General features: G+C 46.3%; 1 protein-coding gene across 3 annotated transcripts in view; it reads left to right on the plus strand.

Annotated features, from left to right (window-relative positions):
• Positions 1-4,614: 4,614 nt before the first annotated feature.
• The window catches only part of MDM4 (MDM4 regulator of p53), a 207,819-nt gene continuing 191,229 nt past the window's right edge, over positions 4,615-21,204 (plus strand). For 2 of the 3 annotated variants that reach the window (XM_077481257.1, XM_077481259.1), the window contains exon 1: positions 4,615-4,774. In XM_077481257.1, coding sequence (XP_077337383.1) covers positions 4,754-4,774 — 21 coding nt within the window. In that variant the 5' untranslated portion in view covers positions 4,615-4,753. Of the gene's footprint in view, positions 4,775-16,006; positions 16,090-21,204 lie in introns of all 3 variants that reach the window. The other variant, XM_077481258.1, reaches the window with a different exon arrangement.

Below are 21,204 nucleotides of genomic sequence, written 5' to 3' on the forward strand. Positions count from 1 at the left end.
TTTTTGGCGCAGCAGAATCGGATCGCATGGGTGTTCACACCATGCGATCCGAGTTTGCAGATCGCACTGCGATATGCGAACTGATCTGGGGGTGTCATTAACATTTCACTGACACTCCCAGCAGTTCGCATAGGGCAGTGTGAACTGCCGCCGGGAGGCATGCGATGCGGGAACCCGCCGCGGATTCGTGGCGTTCCCGCATCGCTCCAGTGTGAACCCAGCCTAATAAGCGATCGTTTTTCTGATCGCTGTATTAGTGTCACAGGTGACGCTAGTTAGGCAGGTAGGTATTTAGGTTCGCCGCAGCTTTTTATAGCGCCAGGGACCCCCATATACTACCGCATAAAGCCCCCTGATTGCCCCCTAGTTAACCCTTTCACCAGTGATCACCATATAACTGTTACAGGTGACGCTGGTTGGTTAGTTATTTTTTTATAGTTTCAGGGCACCCGCCATTTATTACCTAATAAAGGTTTAACCCCCTGATCACCCGGCGGGTGTCATTTGTGACTGTAATAATTGTTAGGGCAGTTAGGGTTAGCCCCCTTTAGTTCTAAGGTACCCCCCTAACCCCCCAATAAAGGTTTAACCCCGTGATCACCCCCCGTCGCCAGTGTCACTAAGGCTGGGTTCACATTGCAGCGGTTTATGAGAACGGATGTGATTCGCACCGCACTGCAGTGCAAATCACATCCGATCTCTGTGCGATTCGAGTTCAGCCATACAGATAGTATGGCTGAATTCGTGTCGCACCCGCCGCAAACTCGCACGGGACCCTTTTTTTGGTCCGCAGCAGAATCGGATCGCATGGGTGTTCACACCATGCGATCCGAGTTTGCAGATCGCACTGCGATATGCGAACTGATCTGGGGGTGTCATTAACATTTCACTGACACTCCCAGCAGTTCGCATAGGGCAGTGTGAACTGCCGCCGGGAGGCATGTGATGCGGGAACCCGCCGCGGATTCGTGGCATTCCCGCATCGCTCCAGTGTGAACCCAGCCTAATAAGCGATCGTTTTTCTGATCGCTGTATTAGTGTCACAGGTGACGCTAGTTAGGCAGGTAGGTATTTAGGTTCGCCGCAGCTTTTTATAGCGCCAGGGACCCCCATATACTACCGCATAAAGCCCCCTGATTGTCCCCTAGTTAACCCTTTCACCGTGATCACCATATAACTGTTACAGGTGACGCTGGTTGGTTAGTTATTTTTTTATAGTTTCAGGGCACCCGCCATTTATTACCTAGTCTCACTAGTGTACCCCTAAATTTAGGGGTGTCTACTTTCCAAAATGGGGTCATTTGGGGGGGGGGGGGTTTGTGCCATCTTGGCATTTTATGGCCTTCAAAACTGTAACGCCCTTAGAAAGCCTGAAGGCGGTGCTTGGTTTTCGGGGCCCCGTACGCGGCTAGGCTCCCAAAAAGTCCCACATATGTGGTATCCCCGTACTCAGGAGAAGCAGCAGAATTTATTTTGGGGTGTCATTTCACATATGCCCATAGCATGTGTGAGCAATATATCATTTAGTGACAACTTTGTGAAAAAAAAATAAAAAAAAATTAAAGTTTGTAATTTTCCCGCAACTTGTGGCAAAATATAAAATATTCCATGGACTCAAAATGCCTCTCAGCAAATAGCTTGGGGTGTCTACTTTCTAAAATGGGGTCATTTGTGGGGGTTTTGTGCCATCTTGGCATTTTATGGCCTTCAAAACTGTAATAGGTAGTGAGAAGTGAAATAAAAAATTTACGCCCTTAGAAAGCCTGAAGGCGGTGCTTGGTTTTCGGGGCCCCGTACGCGGCTAGGCTCCCAAAAAGTCCCACATATGTGGTATCCCCGTACTCAGGAGAAGCAGCAGAATTTATTTTGGGGTGTCATTTCACATATGCCCATAGCATGTGTGAGCAATATATCATTTAGTGACAACTTTGTGTAAAAAAAAAAAAAAAAATTTTTTTGCCATTATTCAATCGCTTGAGGCAAAAAAATAAAATATTCAATGGGCTCAACATGCCACTTATCAATTTCCTTAGGGGGTCGACTTTCCAAAATGGGGTCATTTGGGGGGGTTTTGTACTGCCCTGCCATTTTAGCACCTCAAGAAATGAGATAGGCAGTCGTAAACTAAAAGCTGCGTAAATTCCAGAAAACTACCTTAGTTTGTAGATGTGACAACTTTTGCGCAAACCAATAAATATACAATTATTGACTTTTTTTTTACCAAAGACATGTGGCTGAATACATTTTGGCCTAAATGTATGACTAAAATTGAGTTTATTGGATTTTTCTAATAACAAAAAGTAGAAAATATCATTTTTTTTCAAAATTTGCGGTCTTTTTACATTTATATCGCAAAAAATAAAAATCGCAGAGGCAATCAAATACCATCAAAAGAAAGCTCTATTTGTGGGAAGAAAAGGACGCAAATTTTGTTTGGGTACAACATTGCATGACCGCGCAATTACCAGTTAAAGCAGCGCAGTGCCAAATTGTAAAAAGACCTCTGGTCATTGACCAGCAAAATGGTCCGGTCTGAAAGTGGTTAATTGCCGGATAAGCAGCAGTAGAAAATAATATTTATAAAAGTGGAGTAAACAGTTCTCTTGTTAGCACTGTCAGGGCTGGCTTAGTTCTTCCTCCCCTGGGCTGGCCGCTCAGCTGTCGGCTAATTGCCAGCTCTCTTCTCTTTCCACAGTTACCAGCTGTTCACGATGATGCTCGTCTGACCTACCTATTTAAAGCCTTCCTGCTCACTTTTTCATTTGCCTTTGCGTTGGTCACATCACTAGGAACCATCTCCTGCTGTTTGTTTCAAGACTGGCTTGCTGAAATTCCACCTGGCTTCTTATCCTGCTTGCGGTTGCTCTCCTTGGATCCCTGACTACCGGCCTGGCTGATTACCCGATCTGGTTAATGAACTTTGGACTGGCTGACTACCCGATCTAGCTACAAGACTCTGGCTATGCTTGACTATGCTTTTTTCTATTTACCTTTTATTTTTTATTTAAGTGTGATTTGATTGTACTTCTGTCTCAGTCTGTTTCATGGTTCCTGACAAGCACATAAGGCAAATATTCAGTCCATTTACCAAAGTTATAGAATGCAGCTCAGTAAACTGGCACTATAGTTACTATTCCTCTCTTCAGGCACATCAGTGGTATGCAATGCACATTTTGATTACTTGCCATAGGCTGGAGTCAATAAGCAGGTTCCACAGATGCAGCAGAGAACAGGAAAATACACTGTCTGCAATGATTTTCTATCACAAGCACCGCAGCAGTGCTGATAGGCAGGTCTCCTGAGGATCCCTGGTTCTGTCCCTGCAGGCTGGAATACTCTCTCACAGGCAGTATAACCTTTCCCTCACTCATTTCACACATGTCTGTCAAAATGGTGGCTGGGCCTTCTTTTATATGGAAGCTAACAGAAAAGCATGGACAAAATCTTGAGAGAACCAGTACCAATCAGAACATGAGCCTTCTCCAAGATGGCTGCTGGAGTCAAGTTCAGAGAATGTTACGGACTCAACAGGATTTCACAAAACAGCAGGAAAACCCAAACATGTTCTGAATATAATATGACATTTCTGCATAAGAAAGTAAGTATGATACAATTGTAGTCCCACTTCTCCTCACAGCCAGCAAGACTGTCCTGTCACAATGTGCGGAGGCCAACTAGAAGTGTGCATTTTTATACTAATGTAGCATGTCGATTTTGCTTGGGTACAATGTTGCACGACTGCGCAATTCTCAGTTAGAGCGAAACAGTGTCGTATCAGAGAAAATGCTCTGGTCATTAAAGAGGGATTCCAACTACAAAAAAAAAAAAAAAAGCCAGCAGCTATAAATACTACAGCTGCTGACTTTTAATAAATGAACACTCACCTGTCCCGGGTTCCAGAGATGCTGGCAGCCGAGGCCGATCGATCGCTCGGCTCTCGGCTGCTGCCGCCACCATTCTAAGTGAGAGAATCAGGAAGTGAAGCGAATCGGCTTCACTTCCCGGTTCCCTACTGCGCATGCGCGAGTCGCGTCGCGCAATAGGAAATCTCCGCGCTGTCACTGGGACCCGTGTGTGTCCCAGCAGACAGCGCGGCAGGGCAGGAAATGGCGTAGACTCCCACGGGACTCTATGCCCGGAAGTGGGTGTAAATACCTGTCTTTGACAGGTATCTCCACCCCCTCCCCCCTGAAAGGTGTCAATTGTGACACCGGAGGGGGGGAGGGATCCGATCAGCGGAGGTTCCACTTTAGGGTGGAATCCCGCTTTAAGGGGCAAATCCTTCCAGGGCTGAAGTGGTTAAACAATTGATTTTACAAACAAATCCAGTTTACAAAACCTCCCAAAAATATCTTGTATTTGTGCAAATCCCAGGCTCCAGTTCAAGACTCCACTTCCTGTAATATTGTCTATTTGTTGTTTGTTACATTAAAATTAATTTAAAAATAAAAAAGTGTGGAGTTCATATGTTTCTTGTGACAGCGGAGCTCCAACTGCAGAGTTTTACAATAAAGTTCAGTAAAAAAAAAAAAAAAAAAAAAGAAGTGGAGGACACATGCTTCCTGTCATCAGTGGAGCTCCATTTTGCAGCCCGACCCCCTTGCTTATCCCCGCCCAGTGTGTAACGGTTGGTTTGAACGTTTCCCCTTTACGGGCGGAAGTACACAGGACGGTGGTAATGTTCCGGCCCGTGTGGTTCAGGCATCTCTAGTTGAGGGAAGAGGCGTCAGTGGAATAATGCGGTGGTTAGGGGATGTTGTTGGACACGTTTAGGGTAAGACCAAACATGATATTTAAACTTTGACCTGGGATGTGAATCTGACTTGTAAAACCTGGGCTGATTGCGAGAAAAGGTGAATAGTGGCTGCTGGGTCAGAAAGATTTGAAGAAAGTCGTAAAGTGAAATTGTCGGTATTGCTTACCAGCACGTGGTTTTCTTTACCATGTGAGCGCAGGTGTGTGCTGTGACAGGGCGTTCTGTTCACCACAACCAGCATAAAGCTAGAGTTACACTAGTAGTGTCCAAGGCAGGTGTGGTTTGTGAAGCCTCGTGAACTGTCAGTGCTCATTTCTTTGCATTGCAGCGGATGGTGTTCACATGCTTGTGTTTGCATTGCGTCAAAATGAATCTGGCGTGTAATCTTCAGCTGGCTTCCTTGCTACCCAAATGGACCCATTCGTGTCAATGTAAATACACGGCAGACATGCCACAGAAGCCCTTGTGGTGTTTACAGTGTGTTTCAGATGAAACTGTTACTAGCCGAGATGATAGAACATGAATCCATACAATAGGACACTAACACAGAGCAGGCATCTGGAAAGTGTTATTTAATGTAATACAAATGCATCAAAAATGCACCAGTCATGCATCTTAAAGCGTAATTCCACCAAAAAGTCAAACTTCTGCTCATCTGTCACCCCCCCCCCCCCCCCCACGGTGCCGCATTTTGCACCTTTCAGGGGGGAGCGGGTACCTGTGTTTGACAGGTCCCCACTCTTGCCAGACTTCGTGTGGCGAGGTACAGCAGAGGTCGCACTCCCTCCTCTTCCTCCTTTCCCTGCTGCTGGGCCAGCAAGAGCGTGCTTCGTGCATGCGCAGTAGGGACTCGGCCATAAAGCTGCAGTGCTTTGTTGCCAGGTTCCCTTATTGACAATGGTGGTGGCAGCACCCAACAGGTGATGGATACAGCTGTGATGCCGACGTTGCTGGGCCCCAGAACAGGTACGTTTCCTAATGTTAAAGGTCAACTGCTACATTGTGTGTAGTTGCTGGCTTTTAATTTTTGGAGGAGGGGGGCGGAACTCCGCTTTGATGCTAGAGCACTTTCCTGGACATCCATGGTATCTAAAATTTCAAAGCTTGTTTAAGGGCAGATTCACACTACCCACGGATAAAAAAAAATCAGTTTTTCTCTTTGGGTAGTTATCACAGCTGCTGGCAAAAGGGACATTGGGGGAGAAGCGCAGTGCCTTGTGTTTTTAAAAGTAAGGCACGGTTTCCTCCCCCCCCTTTTTTTTTTCCTAAATTTTAATTCAATGTCACATTCCATTTATCTGTATGCATGGCAGCTCAGCTGCTGTGCAAAAAACGCAGTGTCATACGTGCTAAAAAAATGTGGACAGCTGTAAGAAAGTGAGAACGGGTCATGGGAAAACCACTGTTTTCTTTCTGCCCTTGAAGAGAATTGTGGGAAAATGCAGCTCTTCACTGAAGTGTGAACCAGCCCCGAAGGATCCCAAATTTTATGACAGTGAGCATGTAAGGGCAGGTTCACACTTGTGTGCGCACATAAAAATGCAGATAAATGCTTTCACTTAGGTTTTAAATGCTGCATGTTTTTTATGTTCATTTTCAGGAAGCTGTCTCTGTACAGGTCATTTATCTGCCAGTTATTTTTTATTTTTATTTTTTTGCAGATCTCTGCACCCACAGCTGACAACTGTGTTGAAGTGTGACCTGAACAGATTAAAAACCATTGTTTTCTGTGTTCCCTTGGGGAGAGCTGCTTTTTTTTTTTATGCAGAAAAATGCAGCTCTCCTCACAAGTTTGATCCTGCCCTTAAGCATAGTACACATGGGCCAAATGTCGCCCGACATTCAGACCGTATATACTGAAGTCAGGCCGGCTTCTGTTGAAAGAGCATGACCAGAAATGATCTGCCGATCAGTACTCTCAGCCATTGGTTGTCTCTTCTTTCAAAACACAATAGCACAGTAGGGGAGATAATTGTACTAACATTGGGTAGTTAGTACAGCGGCTCCTCCCGAACTGTTAACTTATAAAAATGTTTTATTTTGGTCAGCCCTTCCGTGTTAAACAATAAAATCTATTAGTGTGTACTAGGCTTTAGGCTATGTTCACACCTGTGCAGGTGGGTGCTGCTGCGGGATCCACACAAATTCCCTGCAGCTGCACCTACCCACTCAGTAAAACCTGTAATCCTAATCATACGCTGTCTACACTGGAAATTGCACCTGTACTGGGAACTGCGCTGTACTTTTGGTTCCTGTGCGGGCTGCGATTTCCAAACTATTGCAGGGAACGCTTTCCTGCAGTTCATGGGGCCATGGCAGCCCATTCAAATGATTGGCCTGTCATGCCCGAGCCAATGCTGGCTATGTGAGTTTGAACCTAGCTTTAGGGCTTGTTCACACAGTGCGGTGACTGGCAGTGCAGAAAAACACCAGTCACCACTAGGGCACATAGCAAACAGTTGTTTTTTTATGTGCTCCATACACACTGCAACCTGGGGTTGCTGTGCATTTAGCCATGGTAAAATACAGAAATACTGCATTTTACAGCAGTGCACAGGTAAACACTGCATGTTGCTATGTGGAGACATGAATGAAGTGTCACTTTGTGCACTTCAAATAAGCATAAAGAAAAGTAAACTGTGAATGCTGAAACGCCCTCCTAATGTGACTCACTGCAGTCCAAAACTCATAGCTGTCTGCAGGCTATAAAGGAGGGCATAGCATGTAGGCAGTGTGAAAGGTCTCAAAATGAACACAGTAATGGCACATTCACACTGTGTGTGGTGACCTGCCTTTGAATGTTTTTGTGTGATGTGCAGTGTAGGAAAAAAAGCAGCATGTCTGCATTTTTTTTTTTTTCAAAATGTTACCACACTGAAGCACAATGCATCGTGCCATTGAGCGGAATTCACACTGATAGATGCCTTCATCCTAAAACGCTGCATTTTACCTCGTGGTCAATTTGCTGTCTAAGAATAAAGGATCATTCACACTGGCCATGCATTAAAGCAGAACTAAGCCCATTGATTTAACGATTTCCAGAAAAAACTTTATATTCAAGGCTTGCCATGAATAAGTATATGTACAAAACAATAGCAGCTGCAGATCAGAGGCAAAGATGGCAGCTTCTTTGGCTATGAAGGATAAGAGAGTTCTGCTTTAAGACCATATTCTCACCTATGCAATCGTATAAGGCAGCCCAATAGCTTGAATCGTCTCCCCTAAACATGACGAATTCACCTGAGATGCTCATGTACTTTTTTTTTTGGCAAGGAGCTAAATGCATTTTCCCCCTTCATCTTCCAGGACGGCTTACTTGGAAGAGATGATTGGCTCTGCCCTCTACAGGAAGCACAAGTCAGAAAAGGTTTAAAAGTTCTCTCCCCTCCCTTGTACCTCCGTTGTTTTGTGTTTCCAGACCCTCCAGGAATACACACAGCAATGTTTGTTTTGCTACTCTGATGCTCAGACTAGGTTTACCTATGCTCTGTACATTTATGCTGGAAGGCTCCCCCTATTTTGTGTGGCATTTGCCTTCATTAGATTTTGAAGCCAACTACCACAGCTAGTCTGGTAGCCTTGACCCCTGGATGTGCTTCTGTCGTGTTTCTACTGTTTTTTTTTTTTTTTTTTTTTTTTAGGTGGGGCACTTATAACCCAGCTAGTGGCCAAGGAAGGGGTTAAATGCACCTGTGAAGCGCTGCTGCCAAATCACATTGCAGGCGCTTCAGCAGCGGTGCCCATTCATTTCAGTGGGCAGGAGTGGTGGAGGAGCGGTATACACCGCTCCAAGGAACACCCTGCCAGCGCATCGCCTCAGTGTGAAAGCAATCGAGCTTTCGCACAGAATGCAGGGAAGCCGTTTTGAAGGCAATTTACAGGCACTATTTTTAGCCCAAAAGCGCCTGAAAAACGCCCCAGTGGGAAAGGTGTCTAACTTAGATTTTATGAGATGAAGGGAAAAAAATCGGCATCATATATTGGCCACCGGCTGCTGCGATTTCGAAATATCGGCATTGGCCAGAGAAAAACCCATATCGGTCGACCTCTACATTCCTCCCCTCTCCTTAAGTGAAAATGGAGTCTTGCAAAAACACGCTTGGGGAGTCTTGGACCAAAGTGTTATGCAGGACCTGTATAGCGGATTTAGTTGAAGAGATGTCCTCAGCTACATCCGCTACCCAGCCTGGAGAACTACTCGGCTGTTCCTGGACATGTTTGAAACTTTCTGTTCTTATATGGACAAAGGCCCAGGTTCCACAGCCTAACAGTAGAGGGTTGTTAGCCATCCTGTTCTCATCTAAATATTTCTGCACCCAGAGGGGTCAGCGATTCAAAGGATGAAGGGGGGAAGTATTTCTCTAGGTTCTGAGGAAGAAGATGACCTGGAAAAAGAAGCTTTTTCTTTACACTACAGATTATCTCTAGAAGGTGGTTGATCCATTAAAGACCCTCTATACGACTTTGAGCAAAGCCCAGTTATCTTTACATGACAAAATGTTTCAGGGCTGGGGGGGGGAAGTTAAACCTTGTGTATTCCCAGTTCATAAATTTCTGTTGGAAACCGTGAAGAGAGAGGTGTCATGGTATACAGACCTGTCATTTGAAGATATGGGTGTCCAGAGTGGATTTGATTTAAATCAACTTGGTTAAAAAAATATTTTTAAAGAGAAACTGTCATCTCTGTCCCATAGCGGCTCCTCTCACCCGCTGTTGACTTACCGACAGTCCCATTCACTTTAATAGTAAGGCTGGTGATGCGACAGTGACACAAGGTGAAGGATGTGGCTGCAGCAGGTGAGTGGAATTCCCGCTAACAGGTGCTGCAATAAAGCATGGCTTGACAAATTTGGTTAGAATCTAGGAGCCAGCTGAAAAAGTTAGGAGCCAGTTATTTAAATCCTCTGCTCAGCAACCAGAACTGCATGTCTGGGGCATCGGGCAAAAATAATTGCTCATGCCTGATGCCTAGAGAAAAAAGGATTATATAAGAAATATAAAAACAAAAAACAAAAAAAAAACTTTTGTTTTTGTTATAAGATTTTGCAAATATGTTTTCTCCTTCACTGATGTGCTCTGATGGGCTGCACTGATGGGGTGGCATTGAGTTGGCACCGATGGTCAGCACTGACAGGTGACACTGGCAGTTGGCACTAGCAGATGGCATTGGCACTAATTGGCATTGGCAGGTGCCACTAATTGACACTGTCAGGTGGCACCGGATGGTACTGCTTGGCACTGGCAGGTGGCAATGGTTAGCACTGGCAGGTGGCACTGGTTGGAACTAACTGATATTGGCAGGTGGCACTAACTGGCAGGTGGCACTGGATGGCACTTGCAGGTGGCACTGGTTTGCGCTGGCAGGTGGCAATGGTTGGCAGGTGGCACTGGCAAATGGTATACAGGTTGGCACGAATTGGCAAGTGGCACTGGATTGCAGTGGTTGGCGCTGGCAGGTGGCACTAACTGGCACTGGAAGGTGGCACTGGTTGGTACTGGCAGATGGCATTGGCAGGTGGCACTAACTGGCATTGGCAGGTGGCACTAACTGGCATTGGCAGGTGGCACTGGATGGCACTAATTGGCAGGTGGCACTGGATGGCACTAATTGGCAGGTGGCACTGGGTTGCAATGGCAGGTTTCACAGCCAATCGTGTAACTGTGGAACTGAATGCTCTCTGCAGTGCTGCAGAGCGTGAAACTGTATGGAGAGGAGCAGCTGACAAATTCAGCGTGATGTCAGGTGGGCGGGACCCAGCAGCTCTCCAGCCAGTGATTGGGCTGTTTAAGAAGGGGGCGGAGCCACATATATCGGCACGCCCAGATCCCATCTGATTGGCTGATTTTGGATAGCTGGGTCCCTGCCCACCCCAACATCCAGCCTCAATTTTGACAGCTCCTCTCTACTTAGTTTCACACACTGCAGCGCTGCTCTGCCAACAGTGTGTGGAGAAGGGAGGAGGATGTCAGTAGCTGCTGAGCCGCTCTCTTCCTGCTCCATCCCGACTACCAGACAGTGCTTTGTGTCTGGAGGGCCTCCACTCTCCCGGCCAAGACCCCACAACCGGCCCTGTAGCAGAGGCACCTGTCAGTGACAAAAACCCAGGCAATTTTTAGTTGCAATGGCAACCTAGTGCCTGGGATTTGTCGAGCCCATAAGGGTCTGAAATGACAGGTGCTCTTTAAAAGTAAGCACTTGTTCTTGCTGGTGGTTAGGCTGTCGGGTTAGTAAAACGGCAATCTCAGAAGCGATCAAATCATAGAGTCTTTAGTGTACATAGATTTGCAAAAAAAATGGAATAAAGGAATATTTCCTTTTTTTTTTTTTTTTTTACAGTACAAGTTTATTCAAGAACTGAATAAAAGAAAAACAATACAATAGGTACAGACATAGATCCCTCTATAAATGCAGGGTATTAGCAGGTCATACATTAGAAATCTGACAAACTTGACTACAACTCCTGCTCAATTTACTCCACACACGTTTCCAAACTCTCTGCCCATCTGTCCCAGACTTTGTGATATTTGGCTGGGCAACCACGATGCCTATAGACCATTTTAATATAGGGTAACTTGTGATTAATATCTATTATCCACTCACGAGCGGTGCGTGTAGCAGGATGCATCCAGTGTTTGGCCACCAACTTTCTTGCGCTGAATAGTGTTGAGCGCAAGAATGTGTCTAAGAATTTATCTACATTTAGTATCAGGAAGTATGTTGAGTATATAGATTTTAGGATCCAGTTGTAGGGGTGAGCCCATGTGATCGTGCAAAAACTTAATAATCTGACCCCAGTACTCCTGGATCCTTGGGCATTGCCACTTTAAGTGGTAGAACGTACCCTCAGGGCTGGAGCATCTGGTACATCCTGGGTTGTAATCAGGGTGGTATCTAGCGATTCTGACAGGGGTGAGATATAACTTGTGTATAATGTATACCTGTGTTAAGCGGTCAGGTAGGCTAAGTGATACCTGTTTAATATTCTCTAATGCGTCGTCCCATTCCTCCCCGTCCAAGGGGCCCAAATCTTCTTCCCACCTTATCTTAGCTCGTTTGGTGATTTGCGCCACCGATCGGGCTCGCAGCAGATTATACAGGGTCGAGATTAATTTAACCGGGTCATCGCCCACTATCGGATCTAATAAGGCTAGTGGTTGTACACCTGGGAGGCCTTCAGCAAACTGCGATCGGAGCACATGTCAAATTCCGCCTGCAGGGAAAGAAACTCCCGAATTCCCAGAGGGGACAAAACTTGATGTAGATAAATAAGGGCGACACAGTGGTGTAGTGGTAAGCGCTCTCACCTAGCAGTAAGAAGGGTTGCTGGTTCGAATCCCAACCACGACACTACCTGCCTGGAGTTTGCGTGTTTTCCCTGTGCCTGCGTGGGTTTCTTCCGGGTACTCCGGTTTCCCCCCACAGTCCAAAGACATGCAGGTAGGTTAATTGGCTTCTGTCCAAAATTGGCCTTAGTATATGAATGGGGACCTTGGATTGTGGGCTCCTTGAGGGTAGGGACCGATGTGAGTGTGCAATGTACAGGGACACTCACTTAGGTTGAACTGGATGGACTGGTGTTTAACCTTACTAACTATGAAACTATGAAACGCCCCTGGAGGCCAACAATTCTGCAGCAGGTAGACGGTTCAACTCGTGCAATAAGGGGTTGTGCCATAGCGGGGTATGTGAGTGGTAATAGTCCGCTCCCACTAATCTAAGGGCTAGTCTCCAGATACCCCGGTGATGTGGTAGGATCCGGGCCCGGGCATCCCCCACCCCACTGCCACAGAAAATCATTTTAAGGGGGGTATGCGTATGGAGTTCAGCACCCCTACCCACCAAGGCCTGATATCTGTGTCCGTCTAACTTGTGCAGATGGTAGAAATGAGAAAGTTGCGCCGCAATGTAATATGTGCTAAAATCAGGGAGGGCCAACCCCCCCCATAGAGGCCGGGTTTTTGAGAATGTTCCACGCCAATTTATGCCTAGATGGGCCCCATATAAAGGTGTTTAGAATACTGTCTAGTGTTTTGAAGAACTTCAGGGGGATCATAACAGGGGAATGCCAGAGTACATACAGGAGTTTTGGCAGCAGAATCATTTTTAGTAAGGTTGACCCGTCCCATAACCCCAATGGAGAGACGGACAAAGCCTGCGTCCTTGTTTTCACATAAAGAAGCAACGGTTCGATGTTGCGTAGAACATAATCTCGAGTCTCTCGGGAAGGGATCCGACACCCAGCCAGTAACTGCAACTCTAGCCATCGGGCGGTAATACAAAAGGGTGATCCATTTAACAAAATTGGGGCCAAAGCCAAATTTACCTAAGCACTCCCAAAGGTAATTCCATTCAATGGAATCGAAAGCCTTAGCAGCGTCTAGTGACACCACTGCCCTCGACACCACTGTCTCATGCCCGGCCTGAATGTTCATATATAGGCGACGGATATTCATGGCCATGTTTTTCCCGGGAATGAATCCCGTTTGGTCTGGGTGAATAAGAGATAGAATGATACCACTCAAGTGGGTGGCAAGTACTTTAATAAAGGAATATTTCTGAACTTTGTCTGATCACTTGGTAACTGTAAAATTGTGTGAATGCCTCAATGCAGTAAATGTCATCTCAGCTTGCAGAGCTTAGATTCATTGAATGAGTTTACCAAAAAATTTAATATTGCAGAATATACAGCCTCATGCTACATAACCAAGCTCCATTTTGTGCTGAATAAACTCCATTATTAATGTATATTAAATGGAAAACTCTTTAGATTTTTACTTAAAAAGCATTTTATTAAAATAAATTTGATAAAAATCATACCCGATTTTTATTTTTTTATTTTATTTTATCCACCCTGTGGGTGTCCTGAAAGGTGCCACAAATAAAAGGGCAGATTCCCTGTTGAAAACAGCCTTGGATACGACCTTAGCCAATTTTAAAACCAGCTGTGGCTTCAACTGTGAGGGCCAGGAACCTAGAGCACTGGCTTGAGCAGTTGAAAAGCTATATTGAAGCAGGAACCTCCTGCAAAGACCTGTTGGACACTGCCAGTATTACAGAAAGTAAGAGGGTTCATGGCAGACACCCCTGCAGAATCTACGAAGATGTCTTCAAGATCCTTAGCCCTGACAAACTCGGCGTGTAGAGCACTATGGGTTAAAACATGGTCAGAAGATACTGCCTCAAAGACCAAGTTATGTGGTCTTCCGTTCAAAGGGGATTTAGTGTTTGGCTTGGATCTTGAAGCAGTGTTTGATAGGATGGCAGATAAAAAAGGCCTTCCCATTAAAAAAGAAGTTAACCCCTCAGGCTAAGAGAAATTTTCGCCAATTGCTATACACGAAGGAGACGGATGCAAGAGACCCTGGAGGTCCCAGAGAGGGCCGCGCAAGTCGGGGGTGCTATTCCATCCTAACCAAACCACTAAAAATCAATGACAGTCTGGCTGTGGGAGGAAGGCTGCAGTCCTTTTTCCCACAGTGAAAGACAGCAACAACCAGTCCGTTTATCCTCAAGACAATATCAGAGGACTACAGACTAGAGTCCTCAGTCCCCACCTAGTCGGTTTTACATAACTACGACTCCCGAGACCACGAAACGTCCCTAGGAATTGGTCCTATGGGGGGGGGGGGGGGGGGGGTCATTGGTGAAGTTGTATCGAGATTCCCTCCTGGGTTCAGAGTAAGTTATGATGGAGGAGACAGTCAAACTTGTTCAAAGGTCTGCTCTGGACATTGCCAGTAGACAAGAGGTTGATAACAGATGTGCGTTCTTGGGGTTGGGGCGTCCATCTGGAAAGACAGCTGGCCCAAGGGACAAATGGAGGCCTAGATATCCTCCAGTTGGAGGGAACTAAAAGCCATTCTGGGACTGTGGGCCTTCAAGGATTGGGTCAAAGGCCACCACATTCAAGTGTTGTCCGACCAATGCCACGGAAGTGGCCTACATAACAAAACAGGGAGGCACGAGAAGCAAAGTGTTGCAGTCCTCGCCTCTTCAGATTCTGTTTTGGGCACAAGGCAGCTTAGCATCCCTAACGGCGGTACACCTGAAGGGTGACCTATATCTAGTAGCAGATTTCTTAAGCAGGGAAAACGTACTAGAATCAGAGTGGAGTCTGAATACAGAAGTATTCCAGATGCTAATAGGTCAATCTGCGGAGTTCCCCATTTTTCTATTTGTATCTCAGGCCAATGGAAAAGGTGGTGGTTTATTTCTCCCTGAAGAAGCGAGATCAAACGGACGGCCTGGACGCACTAGCTCAGCAGTGGACCTCCTGCTTTGTGCTACGCTTTTCCCCTTTTCAGTTTATCCCATTGGTACTTAAAAAGCTTCAAAAGGAGGCTACAAGCATGATCTTAGTGGCTCTGTTTTTGCCCAAGGGGGCATGGTTTTCAACCTTGCAGAAGATGGCAGTGGAAGCCCACTGGCTCCTTCCATTGCGAAAAGACTTTAACTCAGGTGCTCATTCAATATCCCAATGTCCAGCATCTCAGATTGACAGCCTGACTACTGAGGAGCAAATCCTAAAGAGAAAGGGTTTTTCCAACAAACTAGTAAACTATTAAATAGCAAGAAAATGGTCACTAGAGCCATTCATTTTAAAACATGGAAGTTCCTGGTGTACGACTAAAGTTTTTTCACTACAGGAAGTTATTTCTGTTCTTGAATTCCTCCATAAAGGACTGGAGAAATAGTTGGCGGCTAGTACTTTAAAGGTCCAAGTGGCGGCTTTATTGGTATTCCTGGAGAGACAGTTATCTCAGGATCCGCTGATCTTAAATTTTTTTTTTTTTTTAAGGCATTGGCCAGAGCTAGGCAAGAACCATTTTTTAAGTTTTTTTCCCAAGTGGGATTTATCAGTGGTATTACAGGGTTTGACAAAAACACCCTTTTGAACCTCTGAAAGAAGCGACAACCAAGTTTTGGTCGCTAAAAATTAGCATTATTAGCGGCGGTTATGTCCGCTAGGAGGGTGAGCGAACTGCAAGCTTTGTCTATCATTGAACGTTTTTTTTTTTTTTTTTGTCTTTCTGGATTGGGTAGTGCTAAGAACTGACACAGATAAAACCTTTGGTAGAAAACCTGGGTTTCACAGGTCGCACGAAAAGTTTTTCCAACCTTTTTGCCCTATACCATCCGGCACTAAGGTAAGATCTTTTCATAGCCTGGATGTAAGAAGATGTCTATTGCACATCTTGAGGTCACAAGAGAATTCCTAAGATTGAATCCTTTCTTCATATTATTTTCAGGTCTTCGTAAAGGGTACAGTGCCTATAGGAACACTATAGGAAGATGGCTGCGAATGGCCATCAATGAAACCTACAAGGCTTAGGTAAGATAAGATCCTCCTGCGGGGGTAGATAACCATTTAAACCCAGGCAGTGGCCACACTTCCAGGGCGGAACAAGCGGGGGCTTCACTGGGATGAATCTGCTAGGTGGCTATGTGGAGGAGTTTTTCCACCTTTACCCACCCCTAAAGGTTGGACTTCCTCTCAGCATCAGGGCATTTGTTTGGCAGGAAAGGACTACAGGTGGTGGTCCCACCCTAGTGTAAGTACTCTTATCTCTAGGTGCTGTCCTGAAAGACTGTGAGAAAACCTTAGTTTGGTATTTCTATGAGTCTTTCAGGACAGCACCGATGATGATGGTGTTATTGCTATATTCTGTTGCTTATCTATCTAATTTCAGCATGGCTGGTGGTACACTATAAACTGAGGCCATGGTGGAAGTGACCAGTCTTTAACCACTTGACCACTGGGCACTTAAACACCGTTAATAACCAGACCAATTTTCAGCTTTCGGTGCTCTTACATTTTGAATGACAATTACTCAGTCATGCAACAATGGACCTATATGAAATTTTTGTCCTTTTTTTCCCAAGTGTTCTTCCAGGACAGCCCTTGAGAGATGGAGCTCCTCCCATCGACACAGGAAACACATTGCCACAGTTCAAAAGGCGGTCCCTCAGGTCCCTGGTCAGTCATTTGTGTTTCCTCCGTCGGAGGAACATGTTGCCAGGAACCTGGAGGCCCCTCTCAGGGGCTGCCTGAGAACCTGCAAGCCTAAGGGACCGGGTCCTGGTTTATGGCTGCAGTTTGGGTCCATACCTTTTTTTTCTTTGGCTCGGGTACCGTCCAGCTGAACCGGAGCAGACCCGTTACCCTCCTCTTTCCAGTGCCGAGGTGGCCAGGGGCAGAATGACGCCGGTTTCCCCCAGGAGTGGTGAGTGGAACCTTCCATCTTCCCTCCTCGTTGCAGGGGGTCGGAGACGCCGAGCGTTCACTTCCGGCGGAACCGCGTCATCACTGCGTGCCGAGACTTCCGGTTCCGGGTCTCTAAGGGTACAAGGAGGAGAGGGAGAGCCAGTGCTGTGCCTGTAAAGCCCGACCAGCGTCCAGCTATACCGGATTAGCGGCGGGATTCGGAGCGTCAGAGGGGGACCATGGAGGCTATTCCCCAGGATACTCCGGCGGAGACAGGCACCAGCCAAACCCAGGTAGGCTGCTGGGCATGCTATTACTCTGGTGGAGTGGTGGTGTTTGTAGGCTGGGCCCTGTAGTACCCCACGGTGGCGGTTTACTCACAGTGAGGTTGTTTGTTAGTGGTGATTCTAAGAGGGACATGGTGCTGACGCTAAGAAATCCTTTGTCTTCTTATTTTCAGGCTAAAGAGATGCCAAGGGAAGACAAGACAGGCCGCAAAAAGTGTCCTTATTGTGGGAATAGGTTGTCCTCTGGCTCTAACAAAGCCCTATGCAAGCAATGCATTGCAAGCTTGCTTAAATCTGAGGCAGATTCCCCTTTAGCAAAGTTTTTGGGCTCCTTTAAAGAGGAAATGGCGTCGACCTTTAAGTCCCTCCGGGAGTTAATCACTGACGTGGGATCAGCTGCAGCTGCCTCCACGAGTAAAACAACTATAATCTCATCACCATGCCTTACAACACCCAGCTCAGGGGAGCCCCGTATGGTCAGGGAGCCTAGCCCCACGTTGATTAGCCCCGAATCCTCTGACACTGACTCGGGTCAGGAAGAGGATCAAGCAGCATCTAAAGCCTCAAAATATAGATTATCTCTCGAGGAAGTAGATGAGCTAATGGGGGCTATCTATGATACGCTGGAAATTGAGGAGGAAGAAACTCAGTTATCCAGACATGATCAAATGTATGAGGCTCTGGGGAAAAAGAAAGCAAGGGTTTTTCCTATACATAAGGTGCTTTCTGACCTTGTCCTTAAGGAGTGGTCTGAACCAGACAAGAAGGTTTTCTTTCCTAAATCCCTTAAGAGAAGGTTCCCTTTTGATGAGAGCCCAGAGGCGGTCTGGAATAAAAATCCAAAACTAGACGCCCCTCTGTCCAAAATCTCAAAGCAGGCTGATCTGGCCTTTGAGGATATGGGCCACCTGAAAGATCCCATGGACAGGAGAACAGACATTGTCTTAAAGAGGGCCTGGGATGCCTCTATGGCAGGCTTAAAACCAGCTCTAGCCACTTCCTGTGTAGCTAGAAACCTGGAGTTCTGGTTATCGCAACTACAAGAACACTTAAAGGCAGGCACTCCTAGGGGGGAGCTTTTGAAATCTTTCCCTATGCTTTTTAAGGCCACCAGTTTCATCTCTGACGCCTCCACGGACTCCGTTAAATTTACGGCTAAATCTGCAGCACTTTCAGTGGCAGCAAGGAGGTCAGTATGGATGAAAACCTGGGGGGGAGACACGGCGTCTAAAACCCGCCTGTGCAGCGTCCCTTTTACAGGAGACTTAGTCTTCGGGCCTGAATTAGACTCCGCCTTAGAAAGGACGGCGGACAAAAAGAAAACCTTTCCTGCAAAAAAGAAAAATTTTCAAAGAAAAATTTTTCGTCCCTTTAAGGAACCCTCTAAATCAGAGAAGAGTTCAACCCCCAAAAAACATTGGTCGGGACATAAAGGGAAAGGAAAAGGGGGCATACTGTTTAGCCGCCCCAATCAGGATCCCAACCCCCAGTGACGTCAGGGTTCCTGTGGGAGGAAGATTAAGCAAATTTCTTCCTCAATGGGAAGAGACAACCTCGAACGAGTTTGTCTTAAACATAATAAAAAGGGGTCATGCGCTGGAATTTCACAGCAACCCTCCTTCCAAGTTTCTGGTGACAAAGCTTCCAAGTCACTCAGAAAAGGCCAGGGCCTTACCTTTACTAATAGGGGAAATGGTAGATCAAGAAGTATTGACACCAGTCCCTATTCAGGAACAAGGGGACGGTTTTTACTCGCACATCTTTGTGGTAAGAAAACCGTCAGGGAGATTCAGACTAATTATGAACCTCCGTCCACTGAATCGCTCCATCCGTTACAAGAGATTTCGGATGGAGTCCATTTATTCCATAAAGAATCTCCTGCAGAAAGAGACATTTATGGCAACCCTGGACCTAAGGGATGCTTATCTGCACATTCCAATAAGGGAGGAATGCCAGAAATTCCTTCGGATGGCAGTGCAGATAGACACAAAGGTTTACCACTTTCAGTGCAGAGCACTTCCCTTCGGTCTATCATCCTCTCCGAGAATCTTTACCAAGGTTCTCGGAGAGGCTTTAGTTCCTCTGAGGCTTCAATCAGTCTCAATTATCCCCTACCTAGACGATCTGCTCCTAACAGCCCACTCAGAGAGTCGTCTTTCTCAGGACCTAGAATTGACTCAACTCAGTCTGAGTCGATTAGGGTGGATTGTCAGTCAGGAGAAATCAAAGACAACCCCAACACAGGAGATCCTGTATCTGGGGTACTGGATCAAGTCTGTAGATCAGAAAATTATACTGCCGGAAGAAAAGATTTTGAATCTGTGGCAGAGAATATCTTTTCTTCAATGCAGCCCCAAGTGTACGGTGAGGGAAGTAATGTCGGTCTTAGGTCTTATGACGGCAGCCATTCCAGCCGTACAATGGGCCAGGTTCCATCAAAGAGAACTTCAGGGTTTTCTGTTAGAACAATTAAAAGGCAGAGATCTGGAGGAGGAGGTATCGATCCCCTCAAGGGTAAAACGCTCCCTCTGGTGGTGGAAGGACAGGGAGAACCTAAACAAAGGGGTTCATTGGGTCCTTCCTATCACTTCAACACTAACAACGGATGCGAGCAGTTGGGGCTGGGGAGCCCACCTAGGCTCAAGCTGGGTCCAGGACAAGTGGACCCCGGAGGAGAAATGTTTCTCTTCCAATTGGAAAGAACTAACAGCAATCCTGAGAGCTGTTCTAGCTTTCCACCCCGCAATACAGGGTCACCATCTACAAGTCCGTTCAGACAATACGACGGCTGTAGCATACATAAACAAACAAGGAGGAACCAGAAGTCCTCGTTTGATGTTGGTAGCCAGACGCATTCTCCAGTGGGCAGAAGCCAATCTGGAATCCATTTCTGCAGTTCACCTGAAAGGGGAGTTGAACAACAAGGCGGACTTCTTGAGTCGACAGAGGATTTCGAACCAAGAATGGTCCTTACACCCAGAGGCATTCAATCTCATAACAGCTCACTGGGGAGAACCAGAGGTAGACCTTTTTGCGAGCAGGAAAAATGCAAAGGTTCCCAATTTTTTCTCGCTAAACCCAGGAGATCAACCCCTGGCGGTAGATGCCTTGCAAACTCCATGGACTTTCAGTCTGGCGTATGCATTTCCCCCTCTTCATCTCATTCCGAGGGTCCTAGCAAGATTCCTCAAGGAAAAAACCTGTTTGATTCTAGTAGCACCTTTTTGGCCCAGGAGACCGTGGTTCACAACGTTGCTACAATTGACAGACTGTCCGCCTCTAAGACTTCCCTACAGACAGGACCTCCTGTCGCAGGGACCTCTTTACCATCCGCAGGTCGCCACACTGAAGCTGTCAGCGTGGTTACTGAGGAGGAAATCTTAAGGAGTAAGGGCCTGTCAGACGAGGTAATTGCGACCTTACTACAGAGTTGCAAACCAGTCACGAGAGCTATTTACAAAAAAGTCTGGAAAAAATTCAATAGCTGGCTGAATGGCCGGGACATAAATACGGCTAATATTCTACAGTTTTTACAGGAAGGTGTAAACAAGGGTTTAACCCTAAGTACTATTAAAGTACAGATAGCTGCCTTAAGTGTATACCTAGATGAACGCTTACAGGAAAATCCTTTTGTCGCTAGATTCTGTAAGGCAGTCGCTAGACGCAAGCCAGTCAGAATCACAAAAGTCCCATCCTGGGATTTAGCAGTTGTGCTAAAAGCTTTCTTGGGGTCACCCTTTGAGCCTATCTCAGAGGCCTCCCTAAGGCTTATTACCTTTAAGACAGTTCTCCTGGTGGCAATCACTTCAGCCCGTAGGGTCAGTGAAATCCAAGCACTTTCCATCAGGGAACCATTCCTACAGATCCTAGAAGACAGAGTCATTCTAAAGACAGACCCTGGGTTCTTACCAAAGGTAGCATCTAGTTTCCATAGGTCCCAAGATATTGTCCTCCC

This window comes from Lithobates pipiens, unplaced genomic scaffold (assembly GCF_037356315.1).
Source record: "Lithobates pipiens isolate NorthernLeopardFrog02 unplaced genomic scaffold, aLitPip1_a1.2 Scaffold_16, whole genome shotgun sequence".
Lineage (NCBI taxonomy): Eukaryota > Metazoa > Chordata > Amphibia > Anura > Ranidae > Lithobates > Lithobates pipiens.